At 38.0% G+C, this 20,320-nt stretch overlaps 2 protein-coding genes across 2 annotated transcripts; both read right to left on the bottom strand.

Annotated features, from left to right (window-relative positions):
- Window positions 1-158: 158 nt before the first annotated feature.
- On the bottom strand, window positions 159-6,006 carry LOC126371544 (sorting nexin-12). Its single transcript, XM_050016870.1, has 4 exons — window positions 5,747-6,006; window positions 5,480-5,575; window positions 4,357-4,459; window positions 159-2,835 (listed from the first exon to the last, which is right to left on the bottom strand). Exons 1-4 carry the CDS (start codon window positions 5,918-5,920, stop codon window positions 2,708-2,710), a joined length of 501 nt encoding a protein of 166 aa, XP_049872827.1. The 5' UTR covers window positions 5,921-6,006; the 3' UTR covers window positions 159-2,707.
- Window positions 6,007-7,062: 1,056 nt separating this feature from the next.
- LOC126371472 (pre-mRNA-splicing factor Slu7) lies at window positions 7,063-20,118 on the bottom strand. The gene is made up of 12 exons (XM_050016782.1): window positions 19,839-20,118; window positions 17,576-17,730; window positions 16,817-16,909; window positions 15,440-15,629; window positions 14,156-14,238; window positions 12,913-13,058; window positions 11,551-11,734; window positions 10,170-10,315; window positions 8,658-8,763; window positions 7,983-8,112; window positions 7,457-7,626; window positions 7,063-7,305 (listed from the first exon to the last, which is right to left on the bottom strand). Exons 1-12 carry the CDS (start codon window positions 20,005-20,007, stop codon window positions 7,132-7,134), a joined length of 1,746 nt encoding a protein of 581 aa, XP_049872739.1. The 5' UTR covers window positions 20,008-20,118; the 3' UTR covers window positions 7,063-7,131.
- Between the last annotated feature and the right edge of the window lie 202 nt (window positions 20,119-20,320).

The following is a 20,320-nucleotide window of genomic DNA, read 5'->3' as shown; positions in this document are numbered from 1 at the left end:
CCCAGCAGGAATGTGTTCATACCCAAATTCTTTATTAGGGTGAGCACAGTTATAATCTAATAGTTTTGGGCCCGCGGCTCTTTCCGGCTGTATAATATTATGAATTTAATGTAATTAACTGCAATAGTAATATTGCTACGACATAATTAAAACAATAGTGACATGATAGCAAATTTATTTCATTATCCTATTATGATCGACATAATACAATGTATTCATGTTAACTGTTTAACAAATATCCATGTAAATTATACTTTCGTGTATAATTAAACAGTCATGTATCACCTAGTGATTGAAAATTTAATGCTAAGTGAAGTATTCTATGTTTACCACCAATTTTGTACACCAAAGGCATTCATTTTATAAAATAAACGTGATCGTTACAGGTTGGTCACCGCTACCTCTTAAGCTCGCAACTCCGCGTAAAAACTTCATTGCACAAATAATTTGCACAAGTAAGCTTTCGTTTACTGCTAAACGATATACTTCTCAAACGATTTGCACAAACGATACCGAACTTAACTGTCGCTGTCGAGAGGCTGCACAGTGTATCGTGTTTTTGAGCAAATTTTTGCACAAACTGTTTGCACATGCAATACGCCGTAGTCGCTGCTTTATGCGCAACCTAGCGCAATATACAATATTTGTCTATCTATGGACAGCTTTGTTTCCATATTGCCAATTACACCCCGGGTTTCAACATGAACAGAACATCTTCTATAACTAATTATATCTATACTCAGATTACCTCCGACTTCGGCGCGACAAGATTCAACGAATATTGTCGCGCCAACGCAAACCTAGCTCCGAATAAATACACAATATATTTTAAAATTAAATACATTAAAACGATGAGATTGACAGATATGCAACTATAACAAGCTAAAATATTATAATGTCGTAACTAATTTTGACTAAATATTTTTTACCACTGGTGCCGATGAAACATGAAAACTAAAATACGATCAAACACGATTGCTACACAATACAACAATTCCAGTAATATTGCTTTTATTAACAAGAATTTTACCTTATTGTTATAAATTTTGTTCTAATTTATAATAATTAGAATATACAGAATTAGTTTATTACGCACCAAATCATACCTTTAACTGTTTCATTTTCTTAAAATGAAAAATAACTTTGATTCAAAAATATTATCTGTGGAATGCAGTGCCGATGTTAAATATTTCTATTGCTGATTTCTCCATGGAATAATATTGCAAATTGTGATTTCTTAAATAAAATACAAGGCAATGTCTGTTTCGTTTCACAACTGCAATAAAATTCGGTAGGGCTTCGAGACAATACCTAACACTACTTCATTTCGTTCGGTGTTGAGTAACATTTAATATTTTTATTTAAAACTGTATTAAAATATTTAAATTACTAATCGAGTTCCTTTAGAAAACAAAAATGTGTGCACATTTTTTTACAAAAAGAAATATGGACAACACCTATCTACTTAATCATTTTTTTTATTGTATTTTGTGATTCTCAATATAAAACGATCACAACTGAACATTATCATTATTACACTGGCTTCGTCCATGTTTCGACTCGAAAATGATACTAGTTACTTTTCCCAAATCTGTTGTTTCCCAGGCAGATTTCTAGATTTTTCTAATTCATTTCCTAGCTCAAAATTACATTGAAATATTGCTAAATGTAGTTTTAATGAAAAATACAGATATATATTTTTTTTAAGTAATTTTAGTTAAAAGTCCGAATGTTGCCGTTTTTGGCAAACTTAATTTTATTTAAGTCTGACAGCTCTAAAAATAGTGCCGTCCTTCACTTACAGAGTGCAAGACAGAGATAGAGCTAGTTTTAGAACTATCAAACTAAATTAAATTTAAGTTGGTGCTCTTTCCCCAAGGGGATAAATTTTTAACAAGATAAAAAAATTAATTTTATATTACATGTTTCATAAAAATGTTTCCGATCTAACTTTGAGCCAGATAAATGCGACCTTATATGGATATTGGGACATTCCTAGGTCATTCATTCCATTGGGACATTCCTAGGTCATTAACACTTTATTCATGATAGTATGACACTTGCAATATGATTCAAAACATCGCCTATATACCCTATTTAACTTAACTCGATTAGAATGACGGAGATATAGTACATTGCCTAGTGCGAAATAGACTTGAGATTATGTCCCTTTCGCACTATTAGTGTAATACAGTAAAGAAAGATAGTGAGAAAGAGACGAAAGATATGTCACTCTAATCATGCTACGTCAAATAGGGTATAGTAACGGTCAAACCACATCTGTCTGCACATTTCTTTTACTTCTATCCTTTTCTGTTACTTAGAACCGTCATTTGCTAGAGCGAGAGAGAGCGAATCGACGAGGCGATAGCGTGCGCTCGCTTTAGCAAATGACGGCTCCGAGTAATAGAAACGGATTGAAAGTGTTAAGTCTTAACGAGACGAGCCCCCGCGGCACAGCAACCGTGTCGCGCGTCGCGAATTTTATCGAGGGTTTCGACCAATAGAGGCAATGAATACTATTTCAACAGATAAACATTGTACGGTTGGTGGAAGCCCTCGATGTAAAACGCGCCGCGCGCGACGTGGTTCCTGTGCCGCGGGGGCGGAAGTTCTTTTTAATTTTCTCAAGCAAACAGGCTTTACCTAGGCCAACTTACTGGTTACCAGGATTGTCTCGAAGCCGGGCGAACGTGTTGGTTATTTATTATGTGTTCCTTATTTTCCCGGGCACGTAGTTCTTGTCGATGTTGGGTTCCTGCAGGAACATGTGAAGGCACCGCTCGTTCTGCGCCAGCGGGTGGCCCGCGATCTTATTGATGAACACTTCTAGACCTGCAACAAATGGTGGATAAGCTTAACGAACCTGAAGGCTCTGCACGGTAACCGCGCCGCGCGCGGCGCGAAATATATCGAGGCCTTCGACCAATAGCCGTTTGACGTCCATCTACGTAGATAGCATTCGTATCGTTTATTGGTACTGCATACAAATATATAAACATACTTTAAACTTTTTGCACCAAAAAGGAGCCATGCGTAGTTACTGTTACTGTGATGATGTGACCTCTTCTAGGTGCATCATCCTGCAGGCTCTGGACGGCAACTAGGCCGCTCGCGGCGCGATTTACATAGAGGGTTTCGACCAATAGACACAACGAATGCTATCTACGTGGTTAGACGTCGTAAGGCTATTGGTCAAAGCCCTCGATATAGGTACTTATTACGCGCCGCGCGCGATGCAGTTGCCGTGCCGCTAGAGCTGGCTGGCAGGAGCGTTTATTTAAAAATAAGTTTTTGAATGTCACGATGTCCATCAAGGAGAATATAAATCACTACATTGACGAATGAAAACAGTGATATTATAGTCTCTTTGGTTGATGATGATTCTAGGATAATTTTGCAGTGACATTAATGATATTGGGTTCCAGTGCTCAACACACCCGTAGCTACAAGAAGCACAAAATGGTCTATACTATACAATATTTGCATGCATAAAATATACATGTCTGCCAGCACATAAAAACAGACATTTTAAAACGACTGCACTTTTAGAAACCTTATCATATCAGTAATAATATTCTTAACATTTTCCTTATACCAACTAGTTAGTTTTACTTTTGCATTTGGGTATATTTTTTTTTATTCTAGCTCATTATCAAAACGTCTATAACTACACAGAAACACGAGGAAATAAATAGTATTAAATTATTCTTTTGTTATGTTTATCGGAGGGATTGGCCGGAGATCGTGCGAAGTCGAGAGAAGTGGAAAAATCATGGGGAGGACTTTGCCCAGCAGTGGGATCGAATAGGCTAAATAAGATAATCAGATTATTTTGTTTTTATCTCCATTATAATACCAATACGATACGACCAACGATTACGGTTACGGTTCAATACGATCTACTCTGAACCGGCGTGCGTGTATGAAGCGATTGATGAATGTGGAGGAAGCAAGAGAAGTGTGTCAGGATCGAAGCAAATGGAATTCTATAGTCTCTGCTTACCCCGGTGGGAAATAGGCGTGAGTTTATGTATGTATGTATGTATAATACCAATAATGGAAAAATATTTCAGTTTAATTTGATAACATAGTCTTATAGATAGAATCTATAGTAGCACTAGCAATCTTAAAGATGCATAAGCTGACAACTATATCCTAATTCGGGTCGTCAGAGGTACATCCATCGCGAGATGAACTAAGTACCCGCACCTAGCCGCTTCTATTAAACCAACCAGAATCTAGTAATTTTATTGACTATAATTTGTATTTTATGGAAAAGGTGAAAAAAGTATGGCATAAGGAAGGAAAATCCTATCTTTTTATTTATTTATTATTATTGCATTTTTGACTAACCTTTCCTTCTGTCTTCAATGAAGTCCTCTTCAAAAATGCCATCGTCACCGCGGAATGGAAGCTGTCTCTTTAAAGCTTTGCCAGGCAAGGGAGGAACCACAATCTGGAAAATAAGTACAGTTTATCAACTTCACGTGAAGTATAAATAATAAAATTGGGTACCTACTTAGATTACATACATAACTATGGTAAAAATGGCAAGGGGAAGGGAAGGAGGGTAGGCATTTGGCCAGTAATGGGGTCTTATTGGCTAGATTAGATGTGTATGGTACATGTTACATATTCCACAAATTGGTGAGGTCATTCAATGACCTTACACCCAGAACAATAAGAAAAATCTTATAGTGACATGTTATTGCCAAATTCATTTATTTCTTACTTTTTAAATTAATTTTTTTTCATTTAATCCTTAGTCAAAGTACTTGGTTTGAATGATGCTGTTAAACTGCAGAGGTTTGTCTCATTAAAAAAAAAAATTAGATAAATAAATAAAAATGATTTCCTTGTATGTATGTATATGAATGCTGTAACATAATGACATAAATAGCCTATATACATCCCGCTGCTAGGCACAGGTACGCCCTCAATGGACTGGAGTAGGAATGGAGCATATTCCTCGTGCAAATCATCGTTCTCTTTTAATCAGGTTAACTCGGCAAAATATGAAGCTTGTTTACTTCTGTTACTATGAATAATTGATGATAAATACAATAATTAAACACAAATTCATTCATGCACACTATAATGAGTAATATCATACAATTTGCACTGATGTAATGAGTAAATAATATGTGACTAGACATATCATACGCAATAATCAACCATATTCAAAGCCAAATCACAATAGTCTATTCTTTTCGTGTGTTTACCACAAAAACAAGATAAAAAAAGAGACAATGACATATGTTGTATTTTTTGCACTTTGTAATTTAGTGTAAACATCTATTTTTAACATCACATTTAGGGGACAGAAAGCTAAACATTACAAAGTTGTTTAAACATTTAAACTTAAAACACAAAATCGAAGACGGTTACGGTTGCTCGTGAATCACCACTGTGAATGTTTTTGTTAACATTGATAACGTAAAATACGTCATTTTAAACTATGTAAATGCACTCTTACCTTACTATCTCTTTCTAGTTCGTTTCTCAGCCATTCGAAATCACTGTACCGTCGTCTCACGCTGGACTCTTTGACTTTGAACACGGGCAGGTTGGTCTGCGGGCAACAACACGAAATTCTAGAATAATTACCGCTATTGAATCCAATAAGATTATCACCTTGACCGCGTCGATACGCCCACAAAAACGCGATCGCCGCGGCAGTAAACACTTTAATCTAATTATGATCTCATAATGCGCGATTCAAGGGACATTTATTGGTGCTCACCCTCATCCGGACTTCGTAATCGGTGTAGCGTTTTTTTCCGACACCCATGGTAGTGACAGGGTTTACCACGTCGATTTCGAGGAAGTTCGCCGGCGCCGCATAAGCGTCATCCAACGTCTGTTTCTTCACGTTCAAACGTCTCGTCGCGTCGGCTGTCGTGTCCTCAGCCATCATAACGCTTTATTTAACAAACAATCACAAAAATATGAACTGGACGGCCCACTTCAAAAAGGAAATGAAAAATGAAATGACGTTTGTTTGACGTAAGGAATAGTGTGGCAGCTATAATTGTGCAAAATCTACCAATGCGTTTCAAAAATCTACCATAGTTAAAAATAACCGACAAGCAATGTGCTCAACTTGCATAATTTTATTTTTCTACTCCTCTACTTTAATCTGGCATTTAAATAACCAAAAAGTCTAATATAAGTACATACATAATTAAACTCTTTGAAAAAGTGTACGCTCTATGGCCTATAAAAGCATTGTTTACAAAGTGTAACTGTACTATAATGTCGCCAAAAAAGCATTGTTGTTGTTTTTTTTTTTTGACCTGGAAACTGGCACCTTTACTTTGTTTGGTGCCATAGATATACTATAAAAAAAAGTATACATTTGCCGCCATTTTCCCGCGCGTTGGAAAATAAATTGGAAAATTTTTGTGTTTCGTTTCAAAACACTAAAAAGTATAAAATAAAAAGGAAAAATGGATGAAGAACTATTGAATTCTACACCAGAAGAAATTTCAACGTTAGCTCAAGAAATTACAGAAAATTTGCTACCAACAAAATCTAGCAGCCTGTACAATAAGGCCTATAATAATTTCATGGCATGGAAACTGGATCACAAAGCTTCTTCATTTTTGTATAATTTTTGTTTCATTTAAAATTACGTCGTCGTAGAAAAAGTATTGTATGCAACGTTGTATAACTAGGTCAAAAAATGCTCGTGGCGTCTCTTATTGCGATGTTCGCCAAGGCTCACATCGCAACTCACGCCACTCGCATTTTTTGACCCTTCTTATACAACTGTTGCATAAAATACTATTCTTTACCCTCATGTTTGAATAGATCCTATTTCATAAAGGATATTCCAGCTGGCAATGTTATTTTATAATAAATCTAAGAGAAATCGTAATACTTCCGATTTTCTTCAAATGGCAACATTATTATCTTTATTTTTAATAATCGGCCTTTGCAATGGCATTCCGATTATTCAGACATCAACCTATGTGATGAATCGACAATGACTCATGTTATTGCGAAATAATTTTCAGATTCCGGTCTGGTGACGAGAACTATAATGAAACACAGCTATAGCGTAACATAATTTATTTTGCCATACATTTAAACCTAAACATAAGTTACTTTACAATTATTCTAAGGTTATAGAAACTGGCTCATAGGATCTTCTTCGCGCAGTCTCTTCATCTGGTAAGCCTCTATTTCCTCTGCCGAGGGTTCTTTGACCTCGTACATGCTGTTGTATGGGCGTTTTCTCTCGTCTAGCGATAGGAGGTGATCGGCGCGTTTCTGTTCACGAGTTTCTTTCTCCAACGCCTGAAATAAAGAGGCATTTGGTAAAATTATGTTCATAAATACTAATTCAACATTTTTTTTTTGGTAATCCTTTTTGGTTCTAAATGACACTTTTATTTTCCATTTGAGTAAGACAATAAATAATAAAAAAAAAACAAATATGTCTCTCTACCTTCTTCAATTTGTCCTTCTCCCGTTTCTCTTTCTTGAGGTGTTTCTTCTTCTTCTTCTTGTTTTTCTTCTTCTTGCTAGTCTTCTCCGTCTTGGTGCGCGTGTCCACTTCCGACTCCGAGCTGCTGTCCGAGCTTGATGACGACGATGATGATGACTTTACTGATTTCTCTGTAAATAATAAAAAGTTCATAATAAGTACGGTCACGAGTACTAATATAATACACTTTGAAACCATGTCACATTAACTTTTTTGACATGTTAAACCGTAAGTCTCATTAAATATCAAATAAGATAGTGCGACAGGGTTCTAAAGTGGGTGTATAATATGTTTATGATTGTACACCAGTTATAAGAAGTGCAGTTTTCACTAACACATTCGCATCGACCATTATAGACGGCGATACGGCTCACCACCTATCACGTCGGTCTAACAAAAAGCACAGTGAGCTGTGAGTACTCAGTTCATCTTGCGATGGATGTACTGATCACCTCATTGGGATATAGTTGTAAGCAAAACAATATACCTTTCTCTTTCTCTCTTTCCTTTTCCTTCTTCTCTGGCGTATCTTCCTTCTTGGCGCTGGTAGAGGGCGCGGCCTCCTCAGGAATGTCCAGTACAACTGATTTGCCAGCCTCTCCGACACAGTACGACATCTGAAATCAGTTGAACATTGAATAAATAATTAATCATTTATTTATAAAAAATCTAAAAACAATAATTAATAAGAGTTTTTAAATGATAAGTTTTAATTTTAATACACACTTCCTCTCTTCCGTTCCACGTTGCTGTGCCCTACAGGGTCCTACATGGAATGGCGTAAATAATTGAGAATTGAATTGAATTAAATGTTGACATATTATTTCTAGGGTTCGGAACCTCAAAAGGAAAAACGGAACCCTTTATAGGATCACTTTATTGCCGTCTGCCTGTCAAGAGCCTTTTTCTCGAGAACGCGTTCAAGTTGAAAGCTTCTAAATGAACGCAATCCAAAAACACGCGCATATTCAGCATTATTTTTTAACATTTCGTAGAGGATACAACACCTATGGTGGTCGGATGGCATTGTGAGGTATGCCAGAAAGCAATGGATGAGACTTGCACAGGACCGGAAAGGATGGCGTGAAAGAGAGGGGACCTATAGCCAGCAGTGGGTGGATACAGGCTGAGTAGATGTGGGCAGATGTCAAAAGTATCGTACCTTGATAAATGAGTGGCAACACTTGAATCCCCACTGTCCGTCCTTCCAAAACGAGCCCCACACCGTCGTGTGGTTGTTTATCAACACGTCTTCTTCGTATTTACTCCTGAAAAAAAAAACAATCAAATAATATTCCTTTTAAAAAAAGAAACACCTCCGAATTTATATTCCATAAAACATATTTAAATTTGAATTTGGAACATTAACATCAAGAATTAAAAACCTAATCCACTATTACATACAGGATGTTCGTGACATCGTAACGAAAACTTTGAGGGATGATTTAGACCATTATTCTGAGTAGTTATCAAGTGGAATTTTCCGTCGCAAAAGTAAGGAACTGAAAATAATTTAAAAAAAAAAGATACAAAAATTTCCTTGGATTTTCCGACAGGAAATTCCACTTGATATCAACTCAGAATCAAGGTCTGAATCATCCTCCTCAGTATTTGTTACGATGTCACTAACACCCTGCATACATGCCGTAAAATTTGAATTTATAAAATTACTTTTTTTTATGCCTAATATTGGTGTTTATATTTTTTATGGCAATTACGAAACATAAACTTGCGAGGTGTTACGATTTTTTGATGAAAAGTGTAGATTAGTTTTATTCAAATACAAAAAGTACGTCGTTTTTTAGAGCGAGGGTCCAAGTTCCGTCCGTTGAATTTTCTTTTTGTAGATAAAGAAGTTTGTCGCATGCACCCTGAGCGGTGGGCACGGATCGTCACGTATAGGGTGCCTCATGCCTACAGGCATCGTGGCAGACCTCGAAAGAGATGGCGTGACGACTTGGACGCTTGCCGGAGGGACTGGCCGGAATACGCACAGGACCGCGAAAAATGGAAAGAGGAAGGGGAGGCCTTTGCCCAGCAGTGGGATCTTGTAGGCTAGATTAGATTAGATAAAGAAGTTTTAAGTTTACGCGGTTATTATCATAATTAAAGCACATAATGGTGCTAATTCCTGTAAATACCATCTAATTTTATTTTAAGTTATATCTGTCATTTTTTTATCCGCCGAAAAAGAAAGGGACGGGTAATCGACAAGCATAAAATTTATGGAACACACGTCAATTTTAAGCACAAATCTAAACCAACCGTCTAAAAATTTTACATCCGTCAATAACCCGACACAGTTAAGTAGACAGCACGTCAAACGGATTGCATACCAGCGACGAACCTTTTGATTCGCCCGGGTTATTCATTCATTTACTCATTCTTCCTAAAATTAAGAGCTGTGAATCATCCCTCCCTTTCCTTTTCGACGGATATGAAAATGACGGATATAAGTTAAAATAAAATTAGGCGGTGTCTGCAGGAATCGGGGCCATGAACGGGTTCTTACCGCGTTTAAATGGGGATCACGGGATGACGTCATCCCGTCCAAGTGCCATGACTTGCAACAGTGTCGAAATATCGGGAGTGTCATATCCCCATTTAAACGCGGTAAGAACCCGTTATTATGTGCTTTAATTAGATAAAGAAGTGATTACAAATAAGTGCTTACTTAGCCAGTTGCTTCTCAGGTCCGGAGACGAGCGTGCCGTCTCTGTTATACCGTGTGAACACCTCCGTCTGAGCCAGCAGCAACTCTTTAGGAGGCGCCTTGAGGTGCTCCTCCCCGCCGTACTTCTCTAAGACTGATTGTTTCACCTGAGGGACGTTACAGTTAATTAACACGTGGAATAAAGTAAATAGTCATAAGGTAGGGGAAGATCACGTAAGGTACGGTCACGAGCATTAATATATATACACTTTGGTACCATATCACATTAACTTTTTTGACAAATTGAACTGTAAGTCACACTAAATGTCAAATATGTTAGTGCGACAGAGTCCTAAAGTGGGTACATTATATTGCTCATGACTGTACGGTTGGTGTTAGTAAAGGAAGGTAACGTAAAGTAGGATGTGGTAAGGCTTACCTTACCTTAAGGTAAAGTAACGTAGGGGTAAAGGAAGGTAAATTAAGATAAAGTAAATATGTCGTGCCCAAATCAGTTTATCTTTAAATAGTGTAACACAAGTAATATAATATAATTGTATCGCTGACTAATAATTAAGTATGTTGTCCTCTCTACCAGTTGCAGTGCCCTTACCGGGTCCATGTTGATACTATAATACTTACTTCTGTATTTTTATAACACCACAATTTGTACGAACACATGGTCGCAATAAAACATTTCTATTTCTATTTAATATATAAGATAAGATATATTTATTTGCATTTAAATTACAAAACTCATGCAAGAATTATAAGATGGATGTGTACATATCACGTTGGTCTAACAAAAAGCTCGGTGAGGTGTGAGTACTTAGTTCATCTTGCGATGGACGTACTTCTGACTAGCCCTATTGCGATATAGTCGTGCGTGAACTTGTGTTAGATTTTGTATCATATATGTATTTTACAATTCGCAATATCCCGTCCCTTACACCAAACCGAACTCGAAGCGCCACAGCCTACATTGCATAACCAATAGGTTGTACGCAAACATTGTCTTTGCTTCGCTGTGTGCATGGCAACCTATACACCACTTCATAATTGGTTTCTAATCTGAGAGATAAACAAATGGCCTGGCTAACTGGTAATTAATCGATCTTTCAAACGTTCATGATAAGGTTTTAGTAACTAAGGGTTTAGCATGATCTTTTGGCGGCGAGGGTTGTGAACTGAGAATAATACTCCGCCAGTCACAGTTGATAGTGTGACTAGTGTGACAACGACCCAACGGCGTTATGTTGGAAGTTGTATATATGCGTCGCGCTGTGTAAACTTCGATAGCGCGTTTTAGGCCTGCATTATTGAATGGTGGCGCCATCTGTTGCATGTAGGCGGAACTAGCTGATCAACTAGTCGGGTCCGCCACAAGCGTATGTATATGTACCTGTGTCTTAAACTGGTCCTTCTTCTCCTGGTACTGGCGCTGCAGCTGCTGCAGCTTGGTGGGCTCGGCCAGCAGGTGCACGTCGAGGCCGCGCGCGTGCGCCTCCCACGCGAACACGGCCGCCGCCGCGTGGCCGCGCGTGTCGCCCGTGAAGCGGACGAAGTTCTCGCCCGCGTACTCCGACCTACAACATGACGAGTTATTCACTAAACCTTGCCCGTGTACTGCGATCTACAACGTGACGAGTTATTTACTAAAACGTCGCCCGCGTATTCACACCTACAACGTGACGAGTTATTCACTAAACGTCGCCCCATACTTAGGGTTGCCATCTCTAAAATTTGGAAAACAGGACAAGACGCGTGAAAACCCCGGATTTTAGAGTCCGAAAGCCGGACATGTCAATAAGATCTTTTAAACATATTCAATGTAATAAAAACAGTTGAAAATGTCATAAATCACCTTTTTTATTCATTCATTATTTTAACAAATCATATTACAATTTGTTACAAATTGTTTATATAAATCAGTTTTTTTTAATTCTTGAAATAAGAAAACAAAACCTTATTAAAATATTAAACAAAAACATATAAATATACTTGGTTGTGAATATACTTGGTTCGTCGATTGATCGTGGTTTGCGTGCGAGCATAGTGCGTCTCTCGCGGGCGGCCCAATTTTTTTTTTTATAACCCGGTTTACAAATGAAACCTTCCCCGGATGTTGAAATGAAATGAAATGAAAATTTATTGCAATAAATGTGGTAAGTATGTCGATGGAAGTAAAGCTTATAGCGCTCAGCACATTTAGTCATGTTGTGACATACAATAATAACTAAGTACTTACATAAAGTACTGAAAAATATTTCCCCGGATGCCCTCTAAACTAGGACAAATCCGGGGAAACCCAGGCGGATGGCAACCCTACCCATACTCAAACCTACAACATGACGTGTTATTTACTAAACTTGGCCCGCGTACCTATAACGTGATGAGTTATTTACTAAAATGTCATAAATCATAAACTGCCTATATACGTCCCACTGCTGGGCACAGGCCTCCCCTCAATCAACCGGAGGGGGGTATGGAGCATACTCCACCACGCTGCTCCACTGCGGGTTGGTGGAGGTGTTTTTACGGCTAATAGCCGGGACCAACGGCTTAACGTGCCCTCCGAAGCACGGAATCATCTTACTTTTTCGGACAATCAGGTGATTCAAGCCTGAAAAGTCCTTACCAAACAAAGGACAGTCTCACAAAGTGATTTCGACCATGTCCCCATCGGGAATCGAACCCGGACCTCCAGATTTACTAAAATGTACGTGTCGAAAAAATTAACAAGACACACATATGTATAACTTACTCAGCAGCCTCAGGATGTGGGTTGTCCCTCATAGAGCGCGTCTTAGGATCGTAGTACGCGGAGTTAGGGTCCAAATTGCGCAGGTACTTGGCCGTGTCCTCTCTGATACGCAGGTTGCGCACTGTGATACGTTGCTTCGAGTCCACCTGAGGATTCACAAAAATAGTTATCATCATCAAATTAGTAGGTAATATAGTTACACTTTGAATCGTCATTTTTTTACATAACGTCTCCGTGGCGGCCCTAGCAAAATATTTAGATGGTACAAGACCTCATAGTGGCACCCTTCAGCCCCTTAAAATACATTTTTTTTATTAGTTTACGGCCCACACACACGCAGGACCCACACAGCGTGAAAGAGAGGAGGCGGATACAGGCTGAGTAGATAGATAGATAGTTTACGGCCGCCGAAATTTACATATTTAAATCTTTTAAAAATGTTTACGGCCACCCGGTATGAGTTTTATGTGGCCGCAATCTAAGCCGATAAAGATAGTTTGCGGCCAGGGTGGACCAGTTTAGGTTGGTTTTGGCGCTTCCCCCCTCCCCCCTTTTTTCTGCGCCCGGTGCGGTGGCACACCCCCCACTGCCTGGAAAGTCCCTCATTGCTTTCATTCGTTTATTATTGAACTAGCGACCCGCCACATCACATTAAAAACCTCAAAAATAACAGATTTCTCCACTACTTAATGGATGTTATTGGTGCTAATTCCTGTAAATACCATCTAATTTTATTTTAAGTTATATCTGTCATTTTCTTATCCGCCGAAAAGGAAAGGGACGGGTAATCGACAAGCATAAAATTTATGGAACACACGTCAATTTTAAGCACAAATCTAAACCAACCGTCTAAAAATTTTACATCCGTCAATAACCCGACACAGTTAAGTAGACAGCACGTCAAACGGATTGCATACCAGCGACGTACCTTTTGATTCGCCCGGGTTATTCATTCATTCACTCATTCTTCCTAAAATTAAGAGCTGTGAATCATCCGTCCCTTTCCTTTTCGACGGATATGAAAATGACGGATATAACTTTAAATAAAATTAGGCGGTGTCTGCAGGAATCGGGGCCATTATACATATAAACCTTCCTCTTGAATAACTCTATCTATTAAAAAAAACCTAAACAAAATCCGTTGCGTAGTTTTAAAGATTTAAGCGTACATAGGGATATAGGGACAGAAAAAGCGACTTTGTATTATACTATGTAGTGATATGGTCATTGGTCTACTGGTCACCTTAGTACCCGGCATGTCCACTTCATCCACATATTTATCCTCGTCTTCGCCATCGTTATCGTCTTCTTCAACACTTGTTGGGTCTGAAAAGAAATACAGGGTGTTAGTAACATCGTAACGAATACAAAGGGGGATGATTCAGACCATGATTCTGAGTTAATATAACGTGGAATTATCCGCCGCAAAATTTATGATTTTTTAGGTGTTTTTCTTTAATTATTTTCTCCTTTTTGGTTTCCCTGATGATGACGACGTTTGATGATTCCGTTTCGGAAGGCACGTTAATTGGTCCCGCCATATGGTTTTAGCCGTAAAATCACCTCCACTAACCCGCAGTAGAGCAGCGTGGTGGAGTATGCTCCATACCCCTTCCGGTTGATTGAGGGAGGCCTGTATCCAGCAGTGGGACGTATATTATTATTACTATTACTAGCCTGTATGATCCCACTGCTGAGCAAAGGCCTCCCCCATATCTTTCCAAGTATCCCGGTTCTGTGCGAGCTCTATCCAGTCTTACGACGTATATAGGCTGTTTATGTTTGTTCGTTGTATGACTTTCCCTACGCTCGGGCATAGAATAAGGAATAATACTACATATAGAACGGCAACTTTCCGCTCTCCACCAGCGTCTGAGCTAGGTTTACCTCGGTCTTACTTTAGTATTCAAGCGTATGGGCGTCAGACGTCACACACACAGATGCGCGTGTACGATAACGTCAATGTGTGGTGTCTGTGTAAAACGATGTTTGTATGAAGTGTCCGGAGCTCGGGTGAGTGCTATAAAAACGAAAATCAATCAGAATATCTCGTTGTAAAAAGGACCTGTCATCTTCAGGTTAGGTTATCGGACCTTGTGATAAACGGGATAATGTTGATGATGTTTTAAGTTTACGCGGTTATTATCATAATTAAAGCACATAATAACGGGTTCTTACCGCGTTTAAATGGGGATAATCCAGTTGTAAAAAGCTTGAAACGGCCTAATGTGGTGAAAAAACGTGAGGACACAGTGAGTGCGGTTTGTCGTAGTGAGTTTCGTGCGAGTTCAGATGGTTCCGAACATTCCGATATCAAAAACATAAACAAGCGGCAAAGAAAGAGGGTAGACAGATATGTCTGCCCGTAGAAAATTATGGATCTACCTACTCCACTCCAATCTCATCAGTCATCCCGTGATCATGGCACTTGCAGCAGTGTCGAAATATCGGGAGTCTCATATCCCCATTTAAACGCGGTAAGAACCCGTTATTATGTGCTTTAATAATGTTGATGATGATTCAATACCTTGTTCAAGTTTCTTGGCTCGGAGTTCTCGCTTGGCGTCCTCCACCTTCTGGTACTCCTCGATGATGGCTTTGTGTTGCTCGGGGTCGTAGCCGTTCCAGCGGTCGCGCTTGCCGTCGTAGCTCAGGTTCAAATTCGGCTGGGAGAACTCGTCCGGCGCTATGCCCGCGTTGGTGTACCTTGCCCCGATCTGGGAGTTTCAAAACCATCATTTTATGAGAATTGGAAACGGCCTCCGTGGTCCAGTGGTTAGAGCATTCGGCTCACGATCCGGAGGACCCGGGGTCAAATCCCGATGGGGACATATCATAAAAATTACTTTGTGATCCCCAGTTTGGTTAGGACATTACCGGCTGATCACCTGATTGTCCGAAAGTAAGATGATCCGTGCTTCAGAAGGCACATTAACCCGTTGGTCCCTTACTTACTGATGCAAGTTAGTCGTTACATGAGCCATGTCAGGGGCGGCCGTTAGCGGGTCAATATTAACCCTGACACCAGGGTTGATGGAGTTGGTAAACCACCTCACAACCCTCACGATAGAAGATGCGAATTGGAGATTTCAATATAAGATTAGGGCGAGACAAGACGCAGAATTGTAATTTAAATAAAAACTATTTATTAATTGTATTATTTAAGGTGTGTGTGTTTTAATACGCGATGCTCACCGCGTGCGCAGTCTAATCACAGACGAGGACTGGAGTAGACTACTAAAAGAACCATAAAAAAGTTCTTTTTACCACTTGAAAATTATACATAATTAACAAATAAATATTATTATGTCTGAAAGAGATGAACAATACAAACTAACATATCAAAGTAGGATAGATTTATTTTTGTTGGTATAAGCATATATCCTTCACTTAAAGCGTTATTGGCCGATTCCTGCAGACACCTCCTAATTTTACTTTAAGTTATACCTGTAATTTTCTTATCCGCCGAAAAGGAAAGGGACGGATGATTGACAGCTCTTAATTTTAGGAAGAATGAGTAAATGAATGAACATCCCGGGCGAATCCAAAAGGTATCTCGCTGGTATGCAAACCGTTTGACATGTACTGTCAACATAATTCTGTCGGATTATTGGCCAATGTAAAATTTTTAGATTTGTGCTTAAAATTGACATGTGTTCCATATATAAATAGTTTGTCGATTACCCGTCCTTTTCCTTTTCGGCGGATAAGAAAACGACAGATATAACTTAAAATTAGATGGTGTTTACAGGAATTAACACCGATGTCGCACGTATGGGCGCAAAAATGAAAAATGTTATAGAATGCCCTCAGCTGCGTGCCACTATTCTGGAAAAAAGACATTATTCTGGAATGTTTACTTAGTTTATCTCGTGAGCTTATGATATTGTATGTCTTTACTTACTTTTCTTGGTCTGTCCAAACAATCCTTCTTCTTGTGTGTCATGGCTCCGCAGTTTTCGCAAGCACCTTTCCTGTACTTTGTTGCTACTTTGTTCTGTAAAAGATGACATAAATTAAAATTAAAAAAAACAAAACTATACTTAGTATAGAAGTTGTAGTACTGTCAGCATGTGTCCTGTCAACACTGCTGCATTGGACAGGACACATGATGAGGTCTAGAATAAAAAAGTGGACTAAAGACATCACAGAATGGTACCCCAGAGATGGTAAAAGGCGAAAAGGGAAACCAAACAAAAGGTGGGAAGACGATCTACCACAAGGTTGGAGAAGGTTAACAGGCGACAGACAGGTGTGGCGCAATGAGGAGGAGGCCTATGTCCTAGGACAGCCCGACGTATAATTATACATATATGTATAATTAAGTAATAAAGTATAACTATGTAATAATGTCAGTGAATAAAGGCTATTTTTATTTATTTATTATGTTTGGCTAATTTAAAAAAAAACGACTGAATGGATTTGTTTTTGCTGTTATGACTATAATAAAATAAATTCGCTGACTTACATTGCTTTCTATTAATATTAACTTAAATCTAATAATTAGTCGACATCGACACCCTCCTTGTCAGGCTGTCCTAGGACATAGGCCTCCTCTAGGCTTCTCCAAATGTGGCGATCTTTGGTCGCTCTTCTCCAGCTTTTTGGGTGATGACTTAAATTTTCCTAAAATAAGCTTTTTAAAGTTCTTAAAGCAACTTACCACATCAACCCCTTTGTGGTAGTATGTGTCAAGTCTGGTGAACTGTCCTTCCGTGTCTTCCTGTGGCCGTTGATGTTTGAGGGTCGGGCCTGTAGTGCCATAGTACCACGGTGCGGAGGATATGTACTGCGGGATGTGGGGGTTGATGTCCTTGCCTGGAAGTAAATATATTATTATTATTAATGTCCCCAGCATATTCGTGCCACCGTTTCAAAAAGCGGTCTAACTCGTCGCGCCATCTTTTTCGTGGCCTTCCCCGACGTCTGACAGCATTTGCAGGAACCCACTCTGTTGCTTTTTATTTATTTATTATAGTATTAATGTTAAGTAGATGGTGGGAGTGTTGCTATTACATAGAAGGAAATGATAAGTTGGTTTGGACACAAAGGGTAACAGGATTACCAAAGCAGTATATTATAAAGCTAAGGTTGATGTTAGGGCTAGCGGAGGAAGACTTAGAAAGACGTACATAGACCAAATTGGAGATGTCCTTAGAAAAGGTTCAGTAAGACCTACTCTGAAATGGCGTCAGGATCATCAGGATATACCTAAATACTGGTCCCGATTCCTGCAGACACCTAATTTTATTTTAAGTTATACCTGTCATATTTTTATCTGCCAAAAAGAAAAGGGATGGATGATTGACAACAACAATTATAAATTTTAAAATGAATGAGGGAATTAATAATAACCTGATTGAATACAATAGTTTGACATGTACTCTCAACTTAATTCTATCGGGTTATTAGCCAAAATAAAATTTTGGGAAGGTTTTTTAAATTTCTGCCTAAAATTACATGTACATTACATGTGTTCCGTAATTTATATGTCAGTCGATTACCCATCCTTTTCCTTTTCAGGGGATAAAAAGTGACAGGTATAATTAAAAATAAAATTAGGAATCAGCACCAGTGACCTTTTGGTGCTGAATTTCTGGTAAAAACCTGGTGAAAACCTTTAATTGGCTTACTACTATTTTTAAGTCTATTTTGTTTTGTAAGCTGTTTTCCATGTAATAAATAAAGTAAATAAAATAAAATAAACAGTATAATGAAATTCAATTTTAATAACCTAAGATAGATTAATGTAGTTCTGTGCAATAAAGTATATTTGATTTGATTTGATTATTAATATTGAATGTAAAAATAAACACATATCAAACCAAAATTATGTTTATTACAATAGCTTCTGGGAAAAAAATATTTTAGCAGTAAGTTGTTTTTTTGTCTTTTCTTATTGTCAAATTGTGTTTTGTATTTCCCTACATACTATAAACTATTAAATTAATAAATGAACCATTTATAAAATTTTCTGCCATCATGAGATATGTAAATAAATATATTTACTGTTAAGCCTGAGTTAAGCCTGTGTTTGTACATACATGTTCATTTGTTTATTTCTGTTATGTTTGTGTGTAAATTGTTTGAGTACAATAAAGAATAATTAAATATTTTAAATGTCAGAAAACAAAAACTATAAGCATCAATTGTTATTTATTAATTGTTAAAGAAAAACACAATAACAAAAGAATAAAATTAAAAATAGGTATAGAACTGTAGCGAGAATAGCATTTAAATATAGATCAGATGCAACATTTTTTGTCTCTGAAACAGGAATTGCAAATAATAAAATTTACATTTAATTTGATCCCAAATATTTATGCTTATATTTAGTTAGTTTACAGGGTCCACTTATCTAATCTGCAGAAATGACAGATCCAGTTGTTTTCAGAAGCAACTGCCTGTCTGACCTTCTAACCTACGTAGGGAAAACCAGCCCAATATAGGTTACGTCACATACCTTAGAAAATGTATTTCTCGGGATTGTGGATTCCCTCGCGATGTTTTCCTTTACCGCTGAGCATGTGATAATCATTTATAATCCAAACATTTACAATCATGTTATAAACATGAATTCGAAACAAATTCCTGTGTTTAGGCCTGTGTTGGATTCGATCCAGTGACTTCAAAGTGAGAGGAAGCATTCAACCAACTGGGCTACCAGGCAAAATACAATGATTATTTCAAGGTACAAGAATGATTAACAAAACAACCTATTTCAGCTAAAAAGTCTTAAATGTTTGTAATATTATGAAGTGTTTGGAAAATATAACGCACTGTATAACTAGTTTGTATTTGCTATGCTTAAAACATCAGATTCATTGGATTTTCAACATAACAATGCAAGTGATGAGGTTACACCGAGTAAAACATTACATTTCGAGTATTTCTTGGCTTTATTATATGAAATATGGGTAAAATACCTGTTTCGTCCACAGCAGCGGGTGCTGTACCAGCTTTACGCGCCTCCTCCAACTCTTTAGCCTTTCGCCAATCCTCTCTGGACTTCTTTTTAGGCTCATCTTCCTCGTCACCAGTTTCATCTTTAGAACGCAAAATTTGCGAAACTGCCACACGTGTAGTTGACGTCATGGCGGACTTATATTTAATAACTTTCTGTTTATCAGTTTTTCGTAGAAAATCGCTTGAATTTTAAGAAAATTCAACACAAATTAATCAAGTAGGTACCTACGCGACGCAGATGTTTCAACATGCATGACAGTTGATGACAGATCGATTTTTAATTATATACAGTGCCAAATGACAATATGGTATTCAGCCACTTCGTTCAGAAATCAATATCAATGAGGGACTTTCTAGGTTCCCCAAAAAGTAATATAGATCTATAACGCTGTTCAGATTTAATATGATATTTATCTATTTTCTTATTGGTCGGGGTACACTT

Source organism: Pectinophora gossypiella, chromosome 12 (assembly GCF_024362695.1).
Source record: "Pectinophora gossypiella chromosome 12, ilPecGoss1.1, whole genome shotgun sequence".
Classification (NCBI taxonomy): Eukaryota; Metazoa; Arthropoda; class Insecta; order Lepidoptera; family Gelechiidae; genus Pectinophora; species Pectinophora gossypiella.
The sequence above is the reverse complement of the archived record's forward strand: the minus strand, read 5'-3'. Positions and strand labels throughout refer to the sequence as shown.

Bases quoted from the DNA above. Each gene is read 5' to 3' on its own strand.
- LOC126371544 (XM_050016870.1), bottom strand. From the start codon at position 5,920: ATGATGGCTGAGGACACGACAGCCGACGCGACGAGACGTTTGAACGTG. The intron at 5,576-5,746 runs GTGAGCACCAAT...TGTTGCCCGCAG, and splicing joins ATTACGAAGTCCGGATGAGG to ACCAACCTGCCCGTGTTCAA. The intron at 4,460-5,479 runs GTAAGAGTGCAT...CTTATTTTCCAG, and splicing joins AACTAGAAAGAGATAGTAAG to ATTGTGGTTCCTCCCTTGCC.
- LOC126371472 (XM_050016782.1), bottom strand. From the start codon at position 20,007: ATGACGTCAACTACACGTGTGGCAGTTTCGCAAATTTTGCGTTCTAAA. The intron at 17,731-19,838 runs GTATTTTACCCA...ATTTACTTCCAG, and splicing joins CGCTGCTGTGGACGAAACAG to GCAAGGACATCAACCCCCAC. The intron at 8,764-10,169 runs GTAAGCACTTAT...TTTTTTTTTCAG, and splicing joins CCTGAGAAGCAACTGGCTAA to GAGTAAATACGAAGAAGACG.